This window comes from Salvelinus alpinus, chromosome 22, assembly GCF_045679555.1.
Source record: "Salvelinus alpinus chromosome 22, SLU_Salpinus.1, whole genome shotgun sequence".
Taxonomy (NCBI): domain Eukaryota; kingdom Metazoa; phylum Chordata; class Actinopteri; order Salmoniformes; family Salmonidae; genus Salvelinus; species Salvelinus alpinus.
This window is the reverse complement of record NC_092107.1, coordinates 35,636,528-35,662,199: the sequence shown is the minus strand read 5'-3', so window position 1 is coordinate 35,662,199 and position 25,672 is coordinate 35,636,528. Positions and strand designations below refer to the sequence as shown.

General features: G+C 43.5%; 1 protein-coding gene across 1 annotated transcript in view; it reads right to left on the bottom strand.

The window, feature by feature from the left end:
• Positions 1–25,672, bottom strand: part of LOC139549657 (ventricular zone-expressed PH domain-containing protein-like) — a 139,451-nt gene that overhangs the window by 97,324 nt on the left and 16,455 nt on the right. Inside the window, exon 4 of the mRNA XM_071360324.1 lies at positions 2,143–2,706. Within this exon, the coding sequence (XP_071216425.1) occupies positions 2,143–2,706 (564 nt within the window). The remainder of the gene's footprint in view (positions 1–2,142; positions 2,707–25,672) is intronic.

Sequence of the window (25,672 nt, the reverse complement as noted above, 5' to 3'; positions counted from 1 at the left end):
AGCTAGGCAGGCTAGAAGCCATGCTGCTCTGTCTGGCCTGAGGAATGAAAGGCCTTAAACAAGGCAAGTCAGACATGACATACTGTCTGGCCAGTAGCATGAAAGGCCTGAAACAAGGCAAGTCAGACATAACATACTGTCTGGCCAGTAGAATGAAAGGCCTTAAACAAGGCAAGTCAGACATGACATACTGTCTGGCCAGTAGAATGAAAGGCCTTAAACAAGGCAAGTCAGACATGACATACTGTCTGGCCTGAGGAATGAAAGGCCTTAAACAAGGCAAGTCAGACATGACATACTGTCTGGCCAGTAGAATGAAAGGCCTTAAACAAGGCAAGTCAGACTTGACATACTGTCTGGCCTGAGGAATGAAAGGCCTTAAACAAGGCAAGTCAGACATGACATACTGTCTGGCCTGAGGAATGAAAGGCCTTAAACAAGGCAAGTCAGACATGACATACTGTCTGGCCTGAGGAATGAAAGGCCTTAAACAAGGCAAGTCAGACATGACATACTGTCTGGCCTGAGGAATGAAAGGCCTTAAACAAGGCAAGTCAGACATGACATACTGTCTGGCCTGAGGAATGAAAGGCCTTAAACAAGGCAAGTCAGACATGACATACTGTCTGGCCTGAGGAATGAAAGGCCTTAAACAAGGCAAGTCAGACATAACATACTGTCTGGCTAGTAGAATGAAAGGCCTTAAACAAGGCAAGTCAGACATAACATACTGTTAACATACTGAGACATGACACGCACTGATCTCTTTCAACTGCCTTCTCTGATTTGATTTTATTACGCACTTCCGAATAAAGAAAACTAAACACATTTCATGACTGAAATGAGTACTGGTCTGGGAATAAAGTGCAGCCTGAGGACCCTGGTTGATGTGGGTTAGTGTGTTTGGTTATTATAAGACACCAGAGCCCTAGACACCAAAGCCCTAGACACCAGATATCTAGACACCAGAGCCCGAGACACCAGAGATCTAGACACCAGAGCCCTAGACACCAGAGCCCTAGACACCAGAGATCTAGACACCAGAGCCCGAGACACCAGAGATCTAGACACCAGAGATCTAGACACCAGAGCCCTAGACACCAGAGCCCTAGACACCAGAGCCCTAGACACCAGAGATCTACACACCAGAGCCCTAGACACCAGATATCTAGACACCAGATATCTAGACACCAGAGCCCGAGACACCAGAGATCTAGACACCAGAGATCTAGACACCAGATATCTAGACACCAGATCCCTAGACACCAGATATCTAGACACCAGAGATCTAGACACCAGATCCCTAGACACCAGAGATCTAGACACCAGAGATCTAGACACCAGAGCCCTAGACACCAGAGCCCTAGACACCAGAGCCCTAAACACCAGAGATCTAGACACCAGAGCCCTAGACACCAGAGCCCTAGCAGTCCTAGACACCAGAGATCTAGACACCAGAGCCCTAGACACCAGAGCCCCAGACACCAGAGATCTAGACACCAGAGCCCTATACACCAGAGATCTAGACACCAGAGCCCCAGACACCAGAGATCTAGACACCAGAGCCCTAGACACCAGAGCCCTAGACACCAGAGCCCTAGACACCAGTGCCCTAGACACCAGAGCCCTAGACACCAGAGATCTAGACACCAGAGCCATAAACATCAGAGTCCTAGACACTAGGTAGTGTACATTATGTTAGCTCTTTCCATGACATAAACTGACCAGGTGAAAGTTCCGATCCCTTAGTGATGTCACTTGTTAAATCCATTTCAATCCATTTTTAAGCTTTGAGACAATTGAGACATGAATGGTGTATGTGTGCCATGCAGAGGGTGATTGGGCAAGACAAAATATGTAAATGGCTTTGAACAGGGTTCTGGTAGTACCTGGTTGTAGGTGCCAGGCGCACCGGTTTGAGTGTGTCAAGAACTACAAAGCTGCTGGGTTTTTCACACTCAACAGTTTTCCGTGTATATCAAGAACGGTCCATCACCCAAAGGACATCAAGCCAACATGACACAACTGTGGGAAGCATTGGAGTCAACATGGGCCAGCATCCCTGTGGAACACTTTAAACACCTTGTAGAGTCCATGACCCGACAAACTGAGGCTGTTCTGAAGGCAAAAGGGGGTGCAACTCAATATTAGGACGGTGTTCCTAATGTTTTGTACACTCAGTGTATGTATGTATGTGTGTGTGTGTGTGTGTGTGTGTGTGTGTGTGTGTGTGTGTGTGTGTGTGTGTGTGTGTGTGTGTGTGTGTGTGTGTGTGTGTGTGTGTGTGTGTGTGTGTGTGTGTGTGTGTGTGTGTGTTTGTTTGTCCTTGAGTGAGTGTGAGTGTGTGTGTGTGTGTGTGTCAGTGAGTGTGTGTGTTTGTTTGTCCTTGTGTGTGTGTGTGTGTGTGTGTGTGTGTGTGTGTGTGTGTGTGTGTGTGTGTGTGTGTGTGTGTGTGTGTGTGTGTGTGTGTGTGTGTGTGTGTGTGTGTGTGTGTGTTTGTGTGTGTGTGCGTGTGTGTGTGTGTGTCCTACCTCCCAGCACGCTGCAGGTGATAGCCTCTGTGTGTTCTACCAGTAGGTCAGCCTTCGCCATGGCAGCCAGAGAGAGATAACTGGACATGTTTCTACTGAGCTCTCTGTTGCCGCTCTGTAGAAACCTCACTGCCACCGGCACTGCTAGAGCCATCACTGGGGGACGACTGTAGTTCTGTAGGAGGGAGAGACAGAGACAGAGAATTCTAAAATATACTTTGTGTACAACGCAAAATCCCAAACAATACGCAGAGCAGAATTAGGACGATGCCCACTAGTTATCAGCATCCAGAAAATAGACCTTGAATTCCACAACCACCTAAAAGGAGGCGATGCCCACACATTTCACCACAAAGCCCTGACCTACAGAGAGATGAACCTAGAGAAGAGTCCAGTCAGCCAGCTGGTTCTGGGGCAGAAACACATTTAGACCCAACCAAATCATGAGAAAACATCAACCAAAACAATTGAAGCAATGTAATGCTATCTGGCCCTAAACAGAGAGTACACAGTGGCAGAATACCTGACCAATGTGACTGACACCATATTAAGAAAATCCGTGACTATGTACAGAATCAGTGAGCATAGCCTTGCTATTGAGAGAGGCCACTATAGGCAGACCTGGCTCTCAAGAGAAGACAGGCTATGTGCACACTGTCCACAAAATGAGATGGAAACTGAGCTACACTTCCTAACCTCCTGACAAATGTATGACCATACTAGAGACACATATTTCCCTCAGATTACACAGACCCACAAAGAATTAGAAAACAAATCAAACATTTATAAACTCTCATATCTGTTAGGTGAAATACAGCAGTGTGACATCACAGCAGTAAGATGTGTGGCCCGTTGCCATGAGAAAAGGGCAACCAGTGGAACACAGACAACATTGTAAATACAACATATATTTATCTGTTTATTTATTTGACCTTTTATACTTCACTTACTTGCACACTGTCACAACGCTGTACATAGCCAATAATATAGCATTTGAAATGTCTATATTCTTTTTAAATGTTTGTGAGTAATGTTTACTAATGTTTCTCTTGTTTATTTCCCTTCTGTTTATTGTCCATTCCATTTGCTTTGGCAATGTACACATATGTTTCCCATGCCAATAAAGACCTTTGAATTTAATTGAATTACATTTAACTGAGAGAGAGAGAGAGAGAGAGAGAGAGAGAGAGAGAGAGAGAGAGAGAGAGAGAGAGAGAGAGAGAGAGAGAGAGAGAGAGAGAGAGAGAGAGAGAGAGAGAGAGAGAGAGAGAGAGAGAGAGAGAGAGAGAGAGAGAGAGAGAGAGAGAGAGAGAGAGAGAGAGAGAGAGAGAGAGATACAAATGGGGTGGGAAGACATTCATAAAGTTGAAAATGTAAGCCTTTCAGAGTCAGAACATTCTGTTACTGAAGAATTCAACTCCACAAGGCACACTGTGTGATGTGTAATATTCTGTAACATGGTCATTTAGAAGATTTATCCAATCAAGCTAACATTGATATATATTCATACTGAAACATGTATCATGTGCGTGTGTGTGTGTACATGTGCGTGTGTGTGTCCATTCTCTTTAGGGCCTAGATGGACCCTTAGTGACGCACATAGACAATTTAAGAAAACAGAATAGAACAGAATAGAACAGAATAGAACAGAACAAAATAGAACAGAACAGAATAGAATAGAACAGAACAAAATAGAACAGAACAGAATAGAATAGAACAGAACAAAATAGAAAAGAACAGAACAGAATAGAACAGAATAGAATAGAACAGAATAGAACAGAACAAAATAGAACAGAACAGAATAGAACAGAATAGAATAGAACAGAACAAAATAGAACAGAACAGAACAGAATAGAACAGAATAGAATAGAACAGAACAAAATAGAACAGAATAGAACAGAACAGAACAGAATGAACAGAACAGAACAGAATAGAACAGAACAAAATAGAACAGAATAGAACAGAATAGAACAAAATAGAACATAACAGAATAGAACATAATAGAACAGAACAGAACAAAATAGAACATAATAGAACAGAACAAAATAGAACAAAATAGAACAGAACAAAATAGAACATAATAGAACAGAACAGAACAAAATAGAACATAATAGAACAGAACAAAATAGAACAAAATAGAACAGAACAAAATAGAACATAATAGAACAGAACAAAATAGAACATAATAGAACAGAATAGAACAGCTTCTTTACATAAACACTCATTTCTGAGCTCAATGAGAGTGTATGTGTCTCTGCATGTAGACAGTGGTGTCCCAGGGCCTCATTTAACATCCACTAGCACCCCCAGGGGGATGGTTTTGGAACATTTGGAAGGACTAGATATAGAAAGGAAAGGAAAGGGGGATACCTAGTCAGTTGTACAACTGAATGCATTCAACTGAAATGTGTCTTCCGCATTTAACCCAACCCCTCTGAATCAGAGAGGTGCGGGGGGGGGGGGGGGGGGGAGGGCTGCCTTAATCGACATCCACGTCATCGGCGCCCGGGGGACAGTGGGTTAACTGCCTTGATCAGGGGAACAGTGGGTTAACTGCCTTGATCAGGGGAACAGTGTCCTTGAGTGAGAGCCCTAGTAATGGTTAACAGATATAGTATTCACATACTTACAGCATGTACAACAAATATGACTGAGTCATGACATTAAGACTATAGATACAATCATAAGACAACCAAATACATGAAAACAAGTGTTTGCTTTGAAAGTTGATTGTACAGTAGGCTAGAGCTTCTATAAAAGGATGAGACAGGTGACAAATTGTACATCACAAATGCATGTGTCAACAAATACTAAACTATTTAGGAGTAATCTATTAAGGCTCAAGGGCAGAACGACAGAAGGGCAAAAGTGTTGAGTCACTGTCCAACTGTTGTTCTGAACAACAACATTGTATTAAGACTTTTTAAATCAGTTGTGTAAACGCAGAAACAAATCCCTAGCGGACCAGAACCAGGTTTGGTGACCCCTGAGTTAGAGAGTCTATCTTCTATTTTACTGGGCAAGACAGTTAAGAACAAATTCTTATTATACAATGACGGCCTACTCCGGCCAAACCCTCCCCTAACCCGGACGACGCTGGGCCAATTGTGCGCCGCCCTAACGGACTCCCGATCACGGACAGTTGTGATACAGCGCGGGCTCAAACTAGGGTCTGTAGTAACACCTCTACCACTGCGATGCAGTGCCTTAGACCTCTGCGCCACTCAGGACCCAAATCACCCTAAGACAAACACTAAAACCAACCCAAACAACTACACCTTACTCTAACACACTGTCTAAAACATAAGTGCACATATCATTAGAGCTGATGAGCTACAGTACGGTATTGTTGAAAGGGATCAATGCTAAAATCATATTCATGATAGTGTCACACGTCTGTACTCCCAGCAGGTGGCAGTGCAGACAAGGCTTTCTGTCTGCATGTCCAAGAGTCTAACTACAAACAACAGCACAGCCCTCTCTCTGGTGATATGAGAAACACACGCAAACACACACACACACACACACAAACAACAGCACAGCCCTCTCTCTGGTGATATGAGAAACACACGCAAACACACACACACACACATACACACACAAACAACAGCACAGCCCTCTCTCTGGTGATATGAGAAACACACACAAACACACACGCAAACACAACACAGCACAGTCCTATTAGAGTGAGTCACTGTAATATCAGGCTGCTCTCAGATCAGGAGGGAAGCAGGTAGCCTAGTGGTCAGAGTGTAGAGGAGGCAGGTAGCCTAGTGGTCAGAGTGTAGAGGTGGCAGGTAGCCTAGTGGTCAGAGTGTAGAGGTGGCAGGTAGCCTAGTTGTTAGAGTGTAGAGGTGGCAGGTAGCCTAGTGGTCAGAGTGTAGAGGTGGCAGGTAGCCTAGTGGTTAGAGTGTAGAGGTGGCAGGTAGCCTAGTGGTCAGAGTGTAGAGGTGGCAGGTAGCCTAGTTGTTAGAGTGTAGAGGTGGCAGGTAGCCTAGTTGTTAGATTGTAGAGGTGGCAGGTAGCCTAGTGGTCAGAGTGTAGAGGTGGCAGGTAGCCTAGTTGTTAGAGTGTAGAGGTGGCAGGTAGCCTAGTGGTCAGAGTGTAGAGGTGGCAGGTAGCCTAGTTGTTAGAGTGTAGAGGTGGCAGGTAGCCTAGTTGTTAGATTGTAGAGGTGGCAGGTAGCCTAGTTGTTAGATTGTAGAGGTGGCAGGTAGCCTAGTTGTTAGAGTGTAGAGGTGGCAGGCAGCCTAGTAGTTAGAGCATTGGGCCAGTAATCAAAAGGTTGCTAGATCAAATCCCTGAGCTGACAAGGTAAAAAGCTGTTGTTCTGCCCCTGAACAAGGCGGTTAACCCACTGCTTCTAGGCCGTCATTGTAAATAAGAATTTGTTCTTAACTGACTTGACAAGTTAAATAACAATCAAAAGGAGCTCATCCAGAGACTCTGAGGAGTTTAACCACCAGACATGGAGCTCACTAATGAAGACTAACCAGACAAGGAGCTCACTAATGAAGACTAACCAGACAAGGAGCTCACTAATGAAGACTAACCAGACAAGGAGCTCACTAATGAAGACTAACCAGACAAGGAGCTCACTAATGAAGACTAACCAGACAAGGAGCTCACTAATGAAGACTAACCAGACAAGGAGCTCACTAATGAAGACTAACCAGACAAGGAGCTCACTAATGAAGACTAACCAGACAAGGAGCTCACTAATGAAGACTAACCAGACAAGGAGCTCACTAATGAAGACTAACCAGACAAGGAGCTCACTAATGAAGACTAACCAGACAAGGAGCTCACTAATGAAGACTAACCAGACAAGGAGCTCACTAATGAAGACTAACCAGACAAGGAGCTCGCTAATGAAGACTAACCAGACAAGGAGCTCGCTAATGAAGACTAACCAGACAAGGAGCTCACTAATGAAGACTAACCAGACAAGGAGCTCGCTAATGAAGACTAACCAGACAAGGAACTCGCTAATGAAGACTAACCAGACAAGGAGCTCACTAATGAAGACTAACCAGACAAGGAGCTCACTAATGAAGACTAACCAGACAAGGAGCTCACTAATGAAGACTAACCAGACAAGGAGCTCGCTAATGAAGACTAACCAGACAAGGAGCTCACTAATGAAGACTAACCAGACAAGGAGCTCACTAATGAAGACTAACCAGACAAGGAGCTCACTAATGAAGACTAACCAGACAAGGAGCTCACTAATGAAGACTAACCAGACAAGGAGCTCACTAATGAAGACTAACCAGACAAGGAGCTCACTAATGAAGACTAACCAGACAAGGAGCTCACTAATGAAGACTAACCAGACAAGGAGCTCACTAATGAAGACTAACCAGACAAGGAGCTCACTAATGAAGACTAACCAGACAAGGAGCTCACTAATGAAGACTAACCAGACAAGGAGCTCACTAATGAAGACTAACCAGACAAGGAGCTCACTAATGAAGACTAACCAGACAAGGAGCTCACTAATGAAGACTAACCAGACAAGGAGCTCACTAATGAAGACTAACCAGACAAGGAGCTCACTAATGAAGACTAACCAGACAAGGAGCTCACTAATGAAGACTAACCAGACAAGGAGCTCACTAATGAAGACTAACCAGACAAGGAGCTCACTAATGAAGACTAACCAGACAAGGAGCTCACTAATGAAGACTAACCAGACAAGGAGCTCACTAATGAAGACTAACCAGACAAGGAGCTCACTAATGAAGACTAACCAGACAAGGAGCTCACTAATGAAGACTAACCAGACAAGGAGCTCACTAATGAAGACTAACCAGACAAGGAGCTCACTAATGAAGACTAACCAGACAAGGAGCTCACTAATGAAGACTAACCAGACAAGGAGCTCACTAATGAAGACTAACCAGACAAGGAGCTCACTAATGAAGACTAACCAGACAAGGAGCTCACTAATGAAGACTAACCAGACAAGGAGCTCGCTAATGAAGACTAACCAGACAAGGAGCTCACTAATGAAGACTAACCAGACAAGGAGCTCGCTAATGAAGACTAACCAGACAAGGAGCTCACTAATGAAGACTAACCAGACAAGGAGCTCACTAATGAAGACTAACCAGACAAGGAGCTCACTAATGAAGACTAACCAGACAAGGAGCTCACTAATGAAGACTAACCAGACAAGGAGCTCACTAATGAAGACTAACCAGACAAGGAGCTCACTAATGAAGACTAACCAGACAAGGAGCTCACTAAGGAAGACTAACCAGACAAGGAGCTCACTAAGGAAGACTAACCAGACAAGGAGCTCACTAAGGAAGACGACTAACCAGACATGGTGCTCACTAATGAAGACTAACCAGACAAGGAGCTCGCTAATGAAGACTAACCAGACATGGTGCTCACTAATGAAGACTAACCAGACAAGGAGCTCACTAATGAAGACTAACCAGACAAGGAGCTCACTAATGAAGACTAACCAAACAAGGAGCTCACTAATGAAGACTAACCAGACAAGGAGCTCACTAATGAAGACTAACCAGACAAGGAGCTCACTAATGAAGACTAACCAGACAAGGAGCTCACTAATGAAGACTAACCAGACAAGGAGCTCACTAATGAAGACTAACCAGACAAGGAGCTCACTAATGAAGACTAACCAGACAAGGAGCTCACTAATGAAGACTAACCAGACAAGGAGCTCACTAATGAAGACTAACCAGACAAGGAGCTCACTAATGAAGACTAACCAGACAAGGAGCTCACCAATGAAGACTAACCAGACAAGGAGCTCACTAATGAAGACTAACCAGACAAGGAGCTCACTAATGAAGACTAACCAGACAAGGAGCTCACTAATGAAGACTAACCAGACAAGGAGCTCACTAATGAAGACTAACCAGACAAGGTGCTCACTAATGAAGACTAACCAGACAAGGAGCTCACTAATGAAGACTAACCAGACATGGAGCTCACTAAGGAAGACTAACCAGACAAGGTGCTCACTAATGAAGACTAACCAGACAAGGAGCTCACTAATGAAGACTAACCAGACAAGGAGCTCACTAATGAAGACTAACCAGACAAGGAGCTCACTAATGAAGACTAACCAGACAAGGAGCTCACTAATGAAGACTAACCAGACAAGGAGCTCACTAATGAAGACTAACCAGACAAGGAGCTCACTAATGAAGACTAACCAGACAAGGAGCTCACTAATGAAGACTAACCAGACATGGTGCTCAATAATGAAGACTAACCAGACAAGGAGCTCACTAATGAAGACTAACCAGACAAGGAGCTCACTAATGAAGACTAACCAGACAAGGAGCTCACTAATGAAGACTAACCAGACAAGGAGCTCACTAATGAAGACTAACCAGACAAGGAGCTCACTAATGAAGACTAATCAGACAAGGAGCTCACTAATGAAGACTAACCAGACAAGGAGCTCACTAATGAAGACTAACCAGACAAGGAGCTCACTAATGAAGACTAACCAGACAAGGAGCTCACTAATGAAGACTAACCAGACAAGGAGCTCACTAATGAAGACTAACCAGACAAGGAGCTCACTAATGAAGACTAACCAGACAAGGAGCTCACTAATGAAGACTAACCAGACAAGGAGCTCACTAATGAAGACTAACCAGACAAGGAGCTCACTAATGAAGACTAACCAGACAAGGAGCTCACTAATGAAGACTAACCAGACAAGGAGCTCACTAATGAAGACTAACCAGACAAGGAGCTCACTAATGAAGACTAACCAGACAAGGAGCTCGCTAATGAAGACTAACCAGACAAGGAGCTCACTAATGAAGACTAACCAGACAAGGAGCTCGCTAATGAAGACTAACCAGACAAGGAGCTCACTAATGAAGACTAACCAGACAAGGAGCTCACTAATGAAGACTAACCAGACAAGGAGCTCACTAATGAAGACTAACCAGACAAGGAGCTCACTAATGAAGACTAACCAGACAAGGAGCTCACTAATGAAGACTAACCAGACAAGGAGCTCACTAATGAAGACTAACCAGACAAGGAGCTCACTAATGAAGACTAACCAGACAAGGAGCTCACTAATGAAGACTAACCAGACAAGGAGCTCACTAATGAAGACTAACCAGACAAGGAGCTCACTAATGAAGACTAACCAGACAAGGAGCTCACTAATGAAGACTAACCAGACATGGTGCTCACTAATGAAGACTAACCAGACAAGGAGCTCACTAATGAAGACTAACCAGACAAGGAGCTCACTAATGAAGACTAACCAGACAAGGAGCTCACTAATGAAGACTAACCAGACAAGGAGCTCACTAATGAAGACTAACCAGACAAGGAGCTCACTAATGAAGACTAACCAGACAAGGAGCTCACTAATGAAGACTAACCAGACAAGGAGCTCACTAATGAAGACTAACCAGACATGGTGCTCACTAATGAAGACTAACCAGACAAGGTGCTCACTAATGAAGACTAACCAGACAAGGAGCTCACTAATGAAGACTAACCAGACAAGGAGCTCACTAATGAAGACTAACCAGACATGGTGCTCACTAATGAAGACTAACCAGACAAGGTGCTCACTAATGAAGACTAACCAGACAAGGAGCTCACTAATGAAGACTAACCAGACAAGGAGCTCACTAATGAAGACTAACCAGACATGGAGCTCACTAAGGAAGACTAACCAGACAAGGTGCTCACTAATGAAGACTAACCAGACAAGGAGCTCACTAATGAAGACTAACCAGACAAGGAGCTCACTAATGAAGACTAACCAGACAAGGTGCTCACTAATGAAGACTAACCAGACAAGGAGCTCACTAATGAAGACTAACCAGACAAGGAGCTCACTAATGAAGACTAACCAGACAAGGAGCTCACTAATGAAGACTAACCAGACAAGGAGCTCACTAATGAAGACTAACCAGACAAGGAGCTCACTAATGAAGACTAACCAGACAAGGAGCTCACTAATGAAGACTAACCAGACAAGGTGCTCACTAATGAAGACTAACCAGACAAGGAGCTCACTAATGAAGACTAACCAGACAAGGAGCTCACTAATGAAGACTAACCAGACAAGGAGCTCACTAATGAAGACTAACCAGACAAGGTGCTCACTAATGAAGACTAACCAGACAAGGAGCTCACTAATGAAGACTAACCAGACAAGGAGCTCACTAATGAAGACTAACCAGACAAGGAGCTCACTAATGAAGACTAACCAGACAAGGAGCTCACTAATGAAGACTAACCAGACAAGGAGCTCACTAATGAAGACTAACCAGACAAGGAGCTCACTAATGAAGACTAACCAGACAAGGAGCTCACTAATGAAGACTAACCAGACATGGTGCTCACTAATGAAGACTAACCAGACAAGGAGCTCACTAATGAAGACTAACCAGACAAGGAGCTCACTAATGAAGACTAACCAGACAAGGAGCTCACTAATGAAGACTAACCAGACAAGGAGCTCACTAATGAAGACTAACCAGACAAGGAGCTCACTAATGAAGACTAACCAGACAAGGAGCTCACTAATGAAGACTAACCAGACAAGGAGCTCACTAATGAAGACTAACCAGACAAGGAGCTCACTAATGAAGACTAACCAGACATGGTGCTCACTAATGAAGACTAACCAGACAAGGAGCTCACTAATGAAGACTAACCAGACATGGAGCTCACTAATGAAGACTAACCAAACATGGAGACTGTGAGAAGTGTGTGTGTGTGTGTGTGTGTGTGTGTGTGTGTGTGTGTGTGTGTGTGTGTGTGTGTGTGTGTGTGTGTGTGTGTGTGTGTGTGTGTGTGTGTGTGTGTGTGTGTGTGTGTGTGTGTGTGTGAGAGACATTGCCTCCTATGCAAGTCTCATTAGGTTGGTATTAGGTCTGAGTTATACAGCAGGAGCCATTTCCTTAATCTGTAAGCCTGGAGGGGGACTACAACATACAGGCTAGTGGGATGTCCACCACAAGTATGTCCCTACTGCCATAATAACACATGCACAGTATTTATTTTATTTTATTTTATTTCACCTTTATTTAACCAGGTAGGCTAGTTGAGAACAAGTTCTCATTTGCAACTGCGACCTGGCCAAGATAAAGCACAGCAATTCGACACATACAACAACACAGAGTTACACATGGAATAAACAAAACATACAGTCAATAATACAGTAGAAAAATAAGTCTATATACAATGTGAGCAAATGAGGTGAGTATGTCCCTACTGCCATTATAACACATACACAGTATGTCCCTACTGCCATAATAACACATGCACGGTATGTCCCTACTGCCATAATAACATATACACAGTATGTCCCTACTGCCATAATAACACATACACAGTATGTCCCTACTGCCATAATAACACATGCACAGTATGTCCCTACTGCCATAATAACACATACACAGTATGTCCCTACTGCCAAAAAATAACACATACACAGTATGTCCCTACTGCCATAATAACACATGTCCCTACTGCCATAATAAGACATACACAGTATGTCCCTACTGCCAAAATAACACATGCACAGTATGTCCCTACTGCCATAATAAGACATACACAGTATGTCCCTACTGCCATAATAACACATGCACAGTATGTCCCTACTGCCATAATAACACATGCACAGTATGTCCCTACTGCCATAATAACACATACACAGTATGTCCCTACTGCCATAATAACACATGCACAGTATGTCCCTACTGCCATAATAACACATACACAGTATGTCCCTACTGCCATAATAACACATACACAGTATGTCCCTACTACCATAATAACATATACACAGTATGTCCCTACTGCCATAATAACACATACACAGTATGTCCCTACTGCCATAATAACACATGTCCCTACTGCCATAATAAGACATACACAGTATGTCCCTACTGCCATAATAACACATACACAGTATGTCCCTACTACCATAATAACATATACACAGTATGTCCCTACTGCCATAATAACACATGCACAGTATGTCCCTACTGCCATAATAACACATGCACAGTATGTCCCTACTGCCATAATAACACATACACAGTATGTCCCTACTGCCATAATAACATATACACAGTATGTCCCTACTGCCATAATAACACATACACAGTATGTCCCTACTGCCATAATAACACATGCACAGTATGTCCCTACTGCCATAATAACACATACCTGGACATGTACAGTATGTTATTGTACTATATGTAGCATGATTGTAGATTGTATACAATATGGATATGTATCTGTACAAGCATCTTCTAATGCATGTATAGTAGACACTTGAAGTCGGAAGTTTACATACAACTTAGCCAAATACATTTAAACTCAGTTTTTCACAACTCCTGACATTTAATCCTAGTAAAAATTCCCTGTCTTAGGTCAGCTAGGATCACAACTTTATTTTAAGAATGTGAAATGTCAGAATTATAGTAGAGAGAATGATTTATTTCAGCTTTTATTTTTTTCATCACATTCCCATTGGGTCAGAAGTTTCCATACACTCAATTAGTATTTGGTAGCATTGCCTTTAAACTGTTTAACTTGTGTCAAACGTTTCGGGTAGCCTTCCACAAGCTTCCCACAATAAGTTGGGTGAATTTTGGCCCATTCCTCCTGACAGAGCTGATGTAAGTGAGACATGTTTGTAGGCCTCCTTGCTCGCACACACTTTTTCAGTTCTGCCCACAAATGTTTTTGTGGGTATTGAGGTCAGGGCTTTGTGATGGCCACTCCAATACCTTGACTTTGTTGTCCTCAAGCCATTTTGTCACAACTTTGGAAGTATGCTTGGGGTCATTGTCCATTTGGAAGACCCATTTGTGAGTAAGCTTTAGCTTCCTGACTGATGTCTTGAGATGTTGCTTCAATATATCCACATAATTGTCCTTCCACATGATGCCATCTAGTTTGTGAGGTGCACCAGTCCCTCCTGCAGCAAAGCACCCCCACAACATGATGCTGCCACCCCCGTGTTTCATAGTTGGGATGGTGTTCTTCGGATTGCAAGCCTCCCCCTTTTTCCTCCAAACATAACGATGGTCATTATGGCCAAACAGTTCAATTTTTGTTTCATCAGACCAGAGGACATTTCTCCAAAAAGTACGATCTTTGTCCCCATGTGCAGTTGCAAACCGTAGTCTGGCTTTTTTAAGGCGGTTTTGGAGCAGTGGCTTCTTCCTTGCTGAGCGGCCTTTCAGGTTATGTCGATATAGGACTCGTTTTCCTGTGGATATAGATACTTTTGTACCTGTTTCCTCCAGCATCTTCACAAGGTATTTTGCTGTTGTTCTGGGATTGATTTGCACTTTTCGCACCAAAGTACATTCATCTCTAGGAGACAGAACGTGTCTCCTTCCTGAGCGGTATGACGGCTGCATGGTCCCATGGTGTTTATACTTGCGTACTACCGTTTGTACAGATGAACGTGGTACCTTCAGGCGTTTGGAAATTGCTCCCAAGGATGAACCAGACATTTTTTTTCTGAGGTCTTGGCTGATTTCTTTTGATTTTCCCATGATGTCAAGCAAAGAGGCACTGTTTGAAGGTAGGCCTTGAAACACATCCACAGGTACACCTCCAATTGACTCAAATTATGTCAATTAGCCTATCAGAAGCTTCTAAAGCCATGACATCATTCTCTGGAATTTTCCAAGCTGTTTAAAGGCACAGTCAACTTAGTGTATGTAAACTTCTGACCCACTGGAATTGTGATACAGTGAATTATAAGTGAAATAATCTGTCTGTAAAGAATTGTTGGAAAAATTACTTGTGTCATGCACAAAGTAGATGTCCTACCCGACTTGCCAAAACTATAGTTTGTTAACAAGAAATGTGTCAAGTGGTTGAAAAACGAGTCTTAATGACTCCAACCTAAGTGTATGTAAACGTCCGACTTCAACTGTATGTACAGATGAGCAGACAGGTATGATGTATGTATGCTGCCTGTGTGCCTATAGCCTATGCCTGCTCTGTGTAGGGGTAGCAGGTAGCCTAGCGGGTAAGAGTGTTGGGCCAGTAACCGAAATGTCGCTGGTTCGCATTCCCGAGCCGACTAGGTATAAAAACTGTCTGTGCCCTTAACTCTAGTTGCTCAGGATAAGAGTGTCTGCTAAATGAATAAAACATTTGTTTTTTTATTGTAAATCTTATGACATGTGAAGGTAGGCCTGTTTATACAGGTCATATCTAAGGTATGTGAGGTTACACACTTTAGTGTTATGCTTCCGTCAGATACTTGATGTGGAGTAGAATTCCATGTAGTCATGGCTCTATGTAGTACTGTGCACCTCCCATAGTCTGTTCTGGACTTGGGGACTGTGAAGAGACCTCTGGTGGCATGTCTTGTGGGGTATGCATGGGTGTCTGAGCTGTCTGTTTAAACAGACAGCTCAGTGCTTTCAACATGTCAATACCTCTCACAAATACAAGTAGTGATGAAGTCAATCTCTCCTCCACTTTGAGTCAGGAGAGATTGGAATGCATATTATTAATGTTTGCATCTCTGTGTACATCCAAGGGTCAGCCGTGCTGCCCTGTTCTGAGCCACTTGCAATTTTCCTAAGTCCGTCTTTGTGGCACCTGATCACACGACCAAACAGCTGTCCAGGTGCGACAAAACCAGAACCTGTAGGACCTGCCTTGTTGACAGTGTTGTTGAGAAGGTAGAAACTAGGGCCTGTAGGACCTGCCTTGTTGATAGAGTTGTTGAGAAGGTAGAAACTAGGGCCTGTAGGACCTGCCTTGTTGATAGAGTTGTTAAGAAGGTAGAGCAGCGCTTTATTATGGACAGACTTCTCCCCATCTTAGCTACTGTTGTTTTTACCATGCCAGTTTACAATCCAGGGTTAGTCCAAGCAGTTTTGTCACCTTAACTTGCTCAATTTCCACATTATTTATTACAATATTTAGTAGAGGTTTAGGGTTTAGTAAATGATTAGTCCCCAAAAAATATTTAGGACTAACTTATTCCTTGCCACCCATTCTGACACTAACTGCAGCTCTTTGTTAAGTGTTGCAGTCATTTCAGTCACTGTGGTAGCTGATGTGTATAGTGTTGAGTCATCCTCATACATAGACACACTGGCTTTACTCAAAGCCAGTGGCATGTCGTTAGTATAGATTGAAAAAGGTAAGGGGCATAGACAGCTGCCCTGGGGAATTCCTGATTCTACCTGGATTATGTTGGAGAAGCTTCCATAAAGAACACCCTCTGTGTTCTGTTAGACAGGTAGCTCTTTATCCACAATATAGCAGGGGGAGTAAAGCCATAACATAGGTTTTTCCAGCAGCAGACTGTGATCAATAATGTCAAAAGCCGCACTGAAGTCTAACAAAACAGCCCCCACACAATAATTGTATCATAAATTTCTCTCAGTCAATCATCAGTCATTTGTGTAAGTGCTTGTTGAATGTCCTTCCCTATAAGCGTGCTGAAAGTCTGTTGTCAATTTGTTTACTGTAAAAAAGCATTGTATCTGGGAAAACACCATTTTATTTATTTTATTAAGGGTTGGTAACAGGCTGATTGGTCGGCTGTTTGAGCCAGGAAAATGGGCTTTTTTTATTTTTTTTTATTTCACCTTTATTTAACCAGGTAGGCTAGTTGAGAACAAGTTCTCATTTGCAACTGCGACCTGGCCAAGATAAAGCATAGCAGTGTGAACAGACAACACAGAGTTACACATGGAGTAAATTTTACTATTCTTAGGTAGCGGAATTACTTTAGCTTCCCTCCAGGCCTGAGGGCACACACTTTCTAGTAGGCTTAAATTGAAGATATGGCAAACAGGAGAGGCAATATCATACGCTATTGACTTTATGTCTAAGGTAATGTACTGAATGCCTCTGTACAAGCGTGTGTCTGTGCAGAAGTGTTTGCGTGTACTGTAAATAGATGCAGGTGTATATTGACTGGTAACACAGGCCTAAAATTACCTGTATCAAAACAAGGGTGTCTGATGATGTCATTTCCTTTTTGTTTCGAACCTGGAGTTTTCATGGAGTTTGAAAATATATCAGCTTGAAATGTGTCGGATTATATGTCTGATTCTGATACATAGTGGCACTGTTCTACACAATGAATCCAGGTGCATGGATACATCCTGGCACATATCACATATTGTGTCCGACAGTTTACAGAAGTGTCAGTATTCCCTCTAAGTAACGTCAACGGCTATTGGTAAGATGGGGCGGAGGCTCTGTGTCATGTTCCTGACCTGTTTTCTGTTAGTTTTTATGTGTTAGCTGGTCAGGACGTGAGTTTGGGTGGGCAGTCTATGTTTTCTGTTTCTATGTTGGTGAATGGGTACCTAATATGGTTCTCAATTAGAGGCAGGTGGTTTTCATCTCCTCTGATTGAGAATCATATTAAGGTAGGTGTTTTCACTTTGTTGGTCGTGGGTGGTTGTCTCCTGTGTTAGTGTCTGTCTATGTGTAGTGTTTGTGTCAGCACTATTTATATGTATAGCTTCACGGTCGTCAGTTTGTTATTTTGTTAGTTTGTGTATAGTTGTTCGTTTCTTGGTTTTTCTCTCTTCTTTAATAAAAGAAGATGTATTTTGCACACGCTGCGCCTTGGTCCAATCTCTCTCAAGAAGACGATCGTGACACTCTGCCGGAGGGTAAATCGAATGAAATAAAATAAAATTTCTAACGGGTCAACATTGATGCTGATATTTTTCTGGCGCAGTCTATAAAAAAAAGCTTCACAAGTTATGACTTCATTTAAACAAGAAGACTTTAATGGCCCCAACAAAGTCAACGAAGGAATTCAATAAAGAGCTGAGGTAAGAGAACAATTCAAACACTTGGTCCAATGTCTGAACATCTAATGTTTGTTGTAAATTTAAATTCTTTGCTATCCAGCTGAATGAAGAAAAACAGCTAGTTAGCGCGCTTAGCTACCGATTTAATTAGCTAACATCAGCTAACTAGCAGGGATGAATACAGATATTTAACCTAAACTCACGTAAACTCGTACATCGCCTTGGTCCGTACAATTGCCTTTATTTTAGCGCCCCAAAAACGTAATACTTCCAGATCAACTGTAATGTCAATACCATTGTAAAGCACAAATTCTCCCCTTTCCAACAGAATCAATTACATGACCTAAACGCTGCCCGTTCCTGCATAATTCAGGCAGGCAATGAGCCCCGTCGGGTCTTTTTAAAAATGGCGGGTGGGGAAGCGAAACTAATGCGTGATAGTGAGAAGGAGAGGATGTTGTGTGGGAAAATTGCTTTTTTTCACTCGATCTGTCCAACTTATCACCTTATCTGTTCTGCCTGCAGTTATGGAACCCCTACCTGTCCCAGACCTGCTGTTTTCAACTCTTAATGATCGGCTATGAAAAGCCAACTGAGATTTATTCCTGATTATTATTTGACCATGCTTGTCATTTATGAACATTTTGAAAATCTTGGCTCTCTCTAATTTTCTCCTTCTCTCTTTCTTTCTCTCGGAGGACCTGGGCCCTAGGACCATGCGTCGGGACTGCCGCCCGTGGTGACTCCTTGCTGTCCCCAGTCCGCCTGGCCTTGCTGCTATTCCAGTTTCAGCTGTTCTGCCTGCGGTTATGGAACCGCCACCTGTCCCAGACCTGTTGTTTTTCAACTCTTGATGATCGGCTATGAAAAGCCAACTGAAAATTATTCATGATTATTATTTGACCATGCTTGTCACTTATGAAAATTTTTGAACATCTTGGCATAGTTCTGTTATAATCTCCACCCGGCACAGCCAGAAGAGGACTGGCCACCCCTCATAGCCTGGTTCCTCTCTAGGTTTCTTCCTAGGTTTTGGCCTTTCTAGGGAGTTTTTCCTAGCCACCGTGCTTCTACACCTGCATTACTAGCTGTTTGGGGTTTTAGGCTGGGTGTCTGTACAGCACTTCGAGATATTAGCTGATGTACAAAGGGCTATATAAAATAAAATTGATTGATTGATTGATTATCGCCTCTAAAATGTAAATAAAACACTATAAAGAGTTGATATAATGTGTCATTACATACCTATTTGAAGGTTTGTGTCGAATTTGAATCGGGTTTTTAGGGCGGTGCTAAAGTGATCTTAGAAGTAAACAGCGGCTTTGAGAATGATGATCGCATGCAATGATGACGCAAAAAATGACTAGGTATCCCCCCCTTACCCCCGTCACTGTCCATTTCTTGTTTTTAAACGATGAGAGAAGTGCTACACCTGGTGGAGAGAGATTGTAAGACAGAAATAGTTGCTTTATGCGTGCTGTACGTTACGACATGACACGTCACGATGTAACGGAGGGTCCGTTTTTTCAACTTTTCTCCAATACTATAGAGCCATTACCATGTCGATCAACGCTTGAATAGAAACCTAGTTCACACCCCCGATTTTGAAGTCAACACAGTCGCTACAGTCCCATTAGTTTTCTTTGTAGCCTCGTTTGAATGTTGCGGTTGCGCACATTTGTACGGAATGGGGTGAGTTTACGTTAGCTAGTTTGTCTGTAGCAGGGGTTTAGGGTTGTTGTTAGCTAGCTAGTTAACGTTAGCTAGCTGGCTAGTGTTTATTTGGCAGCTCCATTTATTGAGAAAGCTAGCTAGCTAGCTGGCTGACATGTAAGCTAGTAGCTAACAACTCTAGCTAGCTAGCTACAGCTCCTCGCCACAGATAGGTTTAGTTATAAAATGATTTGTCCTCTCTGCTAGTGGTGGCTTGTTCTCTGTTGTCTAACTAGCTAGCTAGCTAACTGGCTGGCTAACGTTCATCAGGCAGCTGTATCGTAGCTAGCCAGGAGTAGGCAAGCCCATGCCGAAGCCACTAACGTTAACTTTACCAGCAGAGAGGAGCCCTTACTTCTACAGCCAACTGTGGTTGCTAGCTAACTAGCTAGTTACATGAATGGCATTTCTCTACTCCATTTATTTGACACAGGGATCCTGTCCTTTGAACCAGTGTAACAGCGTTCACCAAAATGTATTTTATACATTGCTAACTACTGAATTTATGTTTCGCTTCATGTTTAGTTCATTGCCTCCTGTTGACCTTGATTAACATGAATGTGTGTTTAGTGACATATTGCACCACCCTGGCTTTAGCCATTCAATTGTTGCATTTTCTCCTCAGACCGTTTTATGTTGCTGGAGAGAATGTGAGGAGTGAGAGAGTCCTTCACGTCAACTACAACTTCTGCTATGTTATATGCTTGTCATTACCCACAGAATAAAACAAATTGAATAAACTAGATCATCACGTGCTTGCTGTCCTGTTGCCTTCAGAGGGAAGTACTAGGCAGTTACACCCGCAAATGGACACACACCAATTGGAGGAAACAGTGGGTTAAGTTACATTATAATGTTTTGTCTCTCATTCCTCGTGTCTCCTCGTGTCTCCTCGTGTCTCCTCGTGTCTCCTCGTGTCTCCTCGCGTCTCCTCGCGTCTCCTCGTGTGTCTCACGTTCCCTTTATTTTGCTCAGTTACGTAAGGTAAGTTAAGTTATTCAACTAATTGCATTGACTAAGCACAAAGGGGTTGGGTAAGTTTATTTACATGAACTTGTAATGTGTACTTTTTTGTTGAAAAAATTGTCAGATTTAGATAAATGGCAGTTACACAGTGTTTATAAATGTGTTTTCATCAGGTGTACGATGTGTCAACGCATCATGAGGGGATATTTGATTCGATTTTATCCGTCTGCTGGCTTTGAAGTGAAGGGGAGGATCAGGCTCATGGGAGTGTTTCCTATCTCTACTGCTTTATATCAAGAAGTCTTTGAATTTTCTGCCATATTGTTTTATTCTCTATCCACACTTACTCTGCAGCAATAACTAGCTAGGGAACTAGTTAGGGGAGAGGGGGGGGCTAGCTAGGAGAGAGAGAGAACAGACACAGAGAGCATGGGCTCTTAAGTTCTTCTGCAAAAAGATAGAATTTAGAGTTGGATATATGTAGATATACTTGAATTTTTTTTCGCAAGGACTTATACAGGATACTACCCTCCATATCAAAACCTTCATTCCAAATCACAATTCTCTACTGCTTCATTTCAAAAAGTGCATTTTCTACCATATTGTTTTATTCTCTATCCACACTTACACTGCAGCAATATATTGTAAGTTAAAGACTAAACCAAGGTTCTCCGAGCTCTGGTCCTGGAGTGCTACTGTGTGCATGCTTTTGCTCCGGCCCATCACTAACACACATCAAAAGAACGATGGTCTTATTAAGGCTGACGACCAGAAGCTGAGAAAGACAACAGTGTGTCTGAAGATCAACCCGGCCTGGAAGACTCCATATCTTGTCGTTACTAAGGATTAAAACTGAACTGTTGTTTGACTGCTTGAGATAGACCAGAGTTGTTGTATTTCCCATTTAAAAGTTAACACTATATTGCCCTTTCTAGAGCGTTCGACAAGAGATTAGGTATGTCAATTTTATTTAAATGAAGGTTTTTAAAATTTTAACTTTTTACCTTCTTTATTTGGGATGTTGGAGGTATAGAACTGTGTTTTGTAAAACAGGTTTGTGTAGTTTTTGCTATTGTAAATAAATGCAATATTAGTCAACATAATAAAATTGTTGGCTTTAAATGTATATTTGTAGTGTCAACTGCATCAAGTACAATAGGCCTACGACTTAAATGTTATAATTTGATTGACAGACTTGATATGACGTATGGACCTTTTAAAAGAGCACATTGTGAATCCACAAGTTCTGACCGTATATGATACTTCTCAACATGTAGTTGATGCTTTGTTTTTTCAGTTCTGTTTTTAAGTAATCCAAGATGGCGTAGCAGTCGGACGTGTTTTGTCTTGTCTTGTCCCGTGTAAATAGTCCTCGTATTTTTCGTATACATTTCGTATATATTTTAATTTCACTTTCCATCTAGGAACTGAATATACATTCCTACATTCCGCCTCACCCAATGTGGTACGGACCTGCTATTTTTTATACTTTAGAACCGTAACCCCAATCAGAAGCTAGCCAGATAACTAGCTACTAGCTAGTAGTCAGTTAGCCACTGCTGCGGTCTTCACCCTCACTCGGACACAGCCAGCTTCAGCTCGGGCCAATACCTGCCAGTCTGCAAGCGCGATATCAACCCAGAGCATATAGGACTGCTTTTTCTCTACCACATCACCGGATTCCTGACGCAAGCTCTGGACAATTACACCGTATCATCACAGCTAGCTAGCTGCAACCGAGTGGCTACTACTGGCTAACACCTCTGTCCCGAAGCAAGCACCAGTTAGCCTTGAGCTAGCCTCGAGCTAGGCCCATCTGCCGGCTAGCCGAAGAGGTCTACCAGCGAATTCTTGGGCTACAATACCTCTTTTGCCAATTGGACTGGACCTTTTTTGCCGACACAGAGCCCTGCCAATCCATCACAACTGGTCTAAATCAGCTACAAGCTAATTTAGCCGTTTATTTGCCGCTGCTAGTAGCTTTTACCTTCTGCACAGACACCAGCCCTGTTATTAGCCTGGATATTACTCACCAATTTACCAGCATCGGACTGTCTCTCGACAACAACGCCGGATTCCTGCCGTAATCCCTGAGCCACTACTTCTGATCCTCACAGCTAGCTCGCAGCTAGCGCAGCTAGCGCCACTGCCACGAAGCTAGCACCAGTTAGCAAACACAATTCTACAATTCACAACCTCTCTTTCGCCATCCGGCTTGGATTCTCTGTCGACACGACCACGTCTGAGCAGACCCCCTCCGTCTGAGCAGACCACATCCCGGGCTACTAACTTTAAACGCCGCGTGCTAGCTTAGTGGAGGCCTCCCTGCTCCATCTACGGCTTCCCCCTGGACACTATGATCACTTGGCTACATAGCTGATGCATGCTTGACTGTCCATTAATTCACGGTACTCCATTCTGTTTATTTGTGTTTTATCTGTCGGCTCTGTGCTTTAACTCAGGATCTGTGTGTAGTTAATCCGACCCTCTCTGCCTAGTCGTCGCCATTTTTACCTGTTGTTGCTGTGTTAGACTAGCACCCTGTTATTGCTGCTGTTATCTTACCTGTTGTTTTAGCTAGCTCTCCCAATCAAGACCTGCAATCACTTTATGCCTTATTGTATGTCTCTCTCAAATATCAATATGCCTTGCATACTGTTGTTCAGGCTAGTTATCATTATCATTGTTTTGGTTTGCAATGGACCCTGTAGTTCCACTCTCCGTACCTCTGACACCTCCTTTGTCCCACCCCCCACACATGCGGTGACCTCACCCATTGAGACCAGCATGTCCAGAGATACAACCTCTCTTATCATCACCCAGTGCCTGGGCTTGCCTCCGCTGTACCCGCGCCCCACCATACCCCTGTCTGCACATTATGCCCAGAATCTATTCTACCACGCCCATAAATCTGCTCCTTTTATTCTTTGTCCCCAACGCTCTAGGCGACCAGTTTTGATAGCCTTTAGCCGCACCCTCATCCTACTACTCCTCTGTTCCTCGGGTGATGTGGAGGTAAACCCAGGCCCTGCATGTCCCCAGTCACCCTCATTTGTTGACTTCTGTGATCGAAAAAGCCTTGGCCTCATGCATGTCAACATCAGAAGCCTCCTCCCTAAGTTTGCCTTACTCACCGCTTTAGCACACTCTGCCAACCCTGATGTCCTTGCCGTGTCCGAATCCTGGCTTAGGAAGGCCACCAAAAATTCTGGGATTTCCATACCCAACTATAACACTTTCCGTCAAGATAGAACTGCCAAAGGGGGAGGAGTTGCAATCTACTGCAGAGATAGCCTGCAAAGTTATGTCATACTTTCCAGGTCTATGCCCAAACAGTTCGAACTTCTAATTTTAAAAATTAATCTCTCCAGAAATAAGTCTCTCACTGTTGCCGCCTGCTACCGACCCCCCTCAGCTCCCAGCTGTGCCCTGGACACCATCTGTGAATTGATCGCTCCCCATCTAGCTTCAGAGTTTGTTCTGTTAGGTGACCTAAACTGGGATATGCTTAACACCCCGGCAGTCCTACAATCCAAGCTTGATGCCCTCAATCTCACACAAATCATCAAGGAACCCACCAGGTACAACCCTAAATCCGTAAACATGGGCACCCTAATAGACATTATCCTGACCAACCTGCCCTCCAAATACACCTCTGCTGTCTTCAATCAAGATCTCAGCGATCACTGCCTCATTGCCTGTATCCGCCACGGGTCCGCGGTCAAACGACCACCCCTCATCACTGTCAAACGCTCCCTAAAACACTTCTGCGAGCAGGCCTTTCTAATCGACCTGGCCCGGGTACCCTGGAAGGATATTGACCTCATCCCGTCAGTTGAGGATGCCTGGTCATTCTTTAAAAGTTACTTCCTCACCATATTAGACAAGCATGCTCCGTTCAAAAAATGCAGAACCAAGAACAGATATAGCCCTTGGTTCACTCCAGACCTGACTGCCCTCGACCAGCACAAAAACATCCTGTGGCGAACTGCAATAGCATCGAAGAGCCCCCGCGATATGCAACTGTTCAGGGAAGTCAGGAACCAATACACGCAGTCAGTCAGGAAAGCAAAGGCCAGCTTTTTCAAGCAGAAATTTGCATCCTGTAGCTCTAACTCCAAAAAGTTCTGGGATACTGTAAAGTCCATGGAGAACAAGAACACCTCCTCCCAGCTGCCCACTGCACTGAGGCTAGGTAACTCGGTCACCACCGATAAATCCGTGATAATCGAAGACTTCAACAAGCATTTCTCAATGGCTGGCCATGCCTTCATCCTGGCGACTCCAACCTTGGCCAACAGCCCCGCCCCCCCCGCTGCTACTCGCCCAAGCCTCCCCAGCTTCTCCTTTACCCAAATCCAGATAGCAGATGTTCTGAAAGAGCTGGAAAACCTGGACCCATACAAATCAGCTGGGCTTGACAATCTGGACCCCCTATTTCTGAAACTGTCCGCCGCCATTGTCGCACCCCCTATTACCAGCCTGTTCAACCTCTCCTTCGTATCATCTGAGATCCCCAAGGATTGGAAAGCTGCCGCGGTCATCCCCCTCTTCAAAGGGGGAGACACCCTGGACCCAAACTGTTACAGACCTATATCCATCCTGCCCTGCCTATCTAAGGTCTTCGAAAGCCAAGTCAACAAACAGATCACTGACCATCTCGAA